General features: G+C 41.8%; 1 protein-coding gene across 1 annotated transcript in view; it reads left to right on the top strand.

Moving 5' to 3' along the window:
• Hps5 (HPS5, biogenesis of lysosomal organelles complex 2 subunit 2) overlaps positions 1-3,249 on the top strand; it is a 43,351-nt gene that overhangs the window by 31,018 nt on the left and 9,084 nt on the right. The window contains exons 16-17 of the mRNA XM_023719333.1: positions 1,668-1,788; positions 2,315-2,470. Of these exons, the coding sequence (XP_023575101.1) occupies positions 1,668-1,788; positions 2,315-2,470 (277 nt within the window). The remainder of the gene's footprint in view (positions 1-1,667; positions 1,789-2,314; positions 2,471-3,249) is intronic.

The raw sequence follows: 3,249 nt of genomic DNA, 5'->3' as shown, positions 1-3,249 counted from the left end.
AATGTGTTTGGCTGTTACAGTGTCTCACTATGCAGGTCGGACTTGTAGTGATCCTCCTTTCTCAGCCTCTCCAGCACTGGGATTACAAGCATGCACCACCATGACCAGTTTCGGTGGCTGGCCCAGCACATGGTACCAGGGATCAAACCTAGATCCTTGCGCTTGCCAGGCAGGCACTTAGACTGCTGAGCTATCTCTCCAGCCCTATGATCTTTTAGCTTTCTTTCTTTCTTTCTTTTTTTTTTTTTTTTTTTTTCGGAACCAGGGCCCTTGTGCTTATCAGGGAAGCGCTTATTCTACTGAGCCATCTCCCTGGCCCCCTTTTAGCTTTCTTGAAACAAGCAACTTTAGTTATAATTTGATTTCAATTCACAGTTAGCACTTTAAAAAAAGCACAAGAAATGATTTTAGATTACTTTTTTGAGTTGAGGTAGATTGTCCTTTATGTGAAATAGGAAAGGAGTTATTTCTTTTCAAATAGGTTAATGTGTGTGACAGTATACTTACTGGGAGTTTGCTCTGTCTCTCTTATATGATCATACCCAACCCTGGTCACAGGCCAACATCAGGGAGAAGTGCCTGAGCTGAAGTGGTGGCTGTTGCCAGTGCTGCCTAGCGAGGTTGGGACAGTGCGAAGGACGGGGCTGCGTACTTGAGTTTAGGTGAGGAGTCTCTCTTAGCCTGCTCGCGGGCAGGAAGCTTTCCTGAGCTTCTCCAGCCCTGAGTGGTGGCTCCCCCTGGAATTCCTTGAAGTGCACATCTAACACAATCAAATGGAAGCAGTAAGACTGGAGGAGGGAAATGGCATTTTTAAACAGATTTATCAGAAACTGGAGGTTGGCCTTTTAGAAATGGTCTGTTGAACAGTTCACCCCTCTCCTGATGTAAGTATGAGAGACAGCTTTTGAGTCTGATCTTCAGGACTTATCTTCAGAGCCAGCTGGAAACTACTTGAAGAAAATTCATTTTACTTTAGATTCATATTGCTTTTTTAAAACTAGAAATAGTTCCATACAGATTTTCACTCCATTATACTTGGCTTTACTTTCCCTGCAAAATCAACTGTTCCTTCAGAGGATGGATATTTGCTATACTGTTTTTTATTAATGAAAAAATAAATTTTCATAGCGTAAGGGAGTAACAATAGTTAATATACTGTGTAAGAGAGGTTTTTTTTTAATCTCTTTACTCAGTGCTACACTGTTACTTTAAAAAACAGGTCAAATATTTTAAAATTAATTTTTTTGAATTTAATTAAATTAATTTAATTCTAAAAGATGAAAGAAAGCTACTACTAGAAGACTGAGCAATGTAACATTGATGGTGGCCCTGTGTCACTTGTGATTGCTATATGTTTATGTTTCTCTAGCTATATCATATCCATATATAGCTTCAGATACAATTTTTTTCAGATACAATTTTAAGGGTAATATTTATATATTTGCTACCTGTTTCTTTGTCCTGTTTATAAATTATACTTTATCTCTCAGTTTGACCTTAAGGTTCTTTCAAGTACAGATTACATCTCGTTCTTTTTCTTTGGGTCTATCCTGCAATGCTTAACAAACAGGCCTTGAATGTAGTTGATGAGCAAAGTTGTTGAATGAATGTGTTCATGAGTTGAATATTTAAGAGGTGAAGAAAAAAGGATGTGCTTTATTTTTTAGAATTGGCAAGTTCCAACCCTGCATATGTGGAGATGGGAGAAGGAGATCTACCAACAGGATTAAAGTTATTGGATGACTCTGTTCCCTTGGATAGCCCTTTGTTAATTGCTTATGCTGCCCGGTAGGTTGTCCTATATGTTGTTTGTTTATTTATTTATTTATCCCCCCTTCCCCCCTTTTTTTTTGTGGTACCAGGGATCGAACTCAGGACCTTGTGCTCCCTGGCCCCTACATGTTATTTAAAGGACCTAAAACATGAACTCTTTTTTGATACTAGGGATCAGACTCAGGACCTTGCACTTGCCAGGCAGGTGCTTGTGCTGCTGAGCTATCTCCCCGGCCCCTAGCATTTACTTTTCTGTGTCTTAGTTTCTGAAGTTTTACCCATTTTTGAAGTTGGCAGCTTCTTACTGTATATTTAGCTTCATTTCTAGTAAGTATGCAACATAACCAAATTATATCACCTCACTGAAGTTGGAAACTCAGGGGTTCTGTATTTATTTATGATACAGGGGATTGAATCCCGGGCCTATTTCATAGCAGCTACATATCAGCACCCCTCATCCCTCCTCTTTTAAGACAGAGTCTTAATAAGTTGCTAAGTTTCCTGGCTGTGCTTGAGTAATGTGTTCTGTTTTAAAATACAGGTTATCCGAGAAGTTTGGGGATTCTGCCCTTCGATCCTTGATCAGGTTTCATCCATCCATCTTGCCTTCGGACATTGTACAACTTTGTCATCATCAGCCAGCTCAGTTTCTGACTTACTTAGACAGTTTGGTAAAATCAAGACCTGAAGAACAGCGGTGAGGAGAGCTTATTTATGGACTCACCATTCTTTGGATAGGGCACTGTTTATCTTTCAGCAGCAGGTGTAACATTTTTCCTGCTGTTTACCGCAAGGACCGTGAGGGCTTGGGCAGTCTTGGCTCATTCTTTTTTTTGGCGGAACCAGGGATTGAACTCAGGCCCTTGTGCTTGCCAGGGAAGCGCTTAGTCCACCGAGCCATCTCCCCGGCCCTTAGTCTTGGCCCATTCTACCACACTTCATAGCACACTTCACAAATGTGCCCAGAACCCACTTCTTTTTTTTTTTTTTTTTTTTTTTTGGGAAGGGTCTTGCTGTGCTTCAGGGTCACACTGCTAGATCAGACTCATAGTGATCAGCCTGTTTACAGCCTCCCAAGAGCTGGGATTACAGGCGCACACAACCACACCCAGTCTCAATTGCCATCTCAGCGCGCCCCAGGGTCCCGGCCTGGGAGGCTGGGGGATCAAGCCCCTGGGCCCTGCGCCTGCTTGCAGGCGCTTTAATCCACTGAGCTGTTTGGCTGGCCCACAGCACACTTCTTTACTTTCCCTCTCTCAGGGATTTTCAGCTCATCAGTGCAAAATTAAGTCCTTGAATCAGGACCTAGTTACCATAGGCAGATAAGCGTCTTGTCTCTGGCAGTGAGTGGATCTGCTACCCCTTTTTGTTGACAGTATCCCAGCTTTATGGGATGTATCTCAGCTCCAGCTCTTTTTTATTTTTCAAGATAATTCATTATTTTCTGTCTTCCCATTGGTGGTTGCCACACAGATT

This window comes from Octodon degus, unplaced genomic scaffold, assembly GCF_000260255.1.
Source record: "Octodon degus isolate 3935 unplaced genomic scaffold, OctDeg1.0 scaffold00067, whole genome shotgun sequence".
NCBI classification, from domain to species: Eukaryota; Metazoa; Chordata; class Mammalia; order Rodentia; family Octodontidae; genus Octodon; species Octodon degus.
Note: the sequence above shows the minus strand (reverse complement) of the source record. Positions and strands in the feature narration are given on the sequence as shown.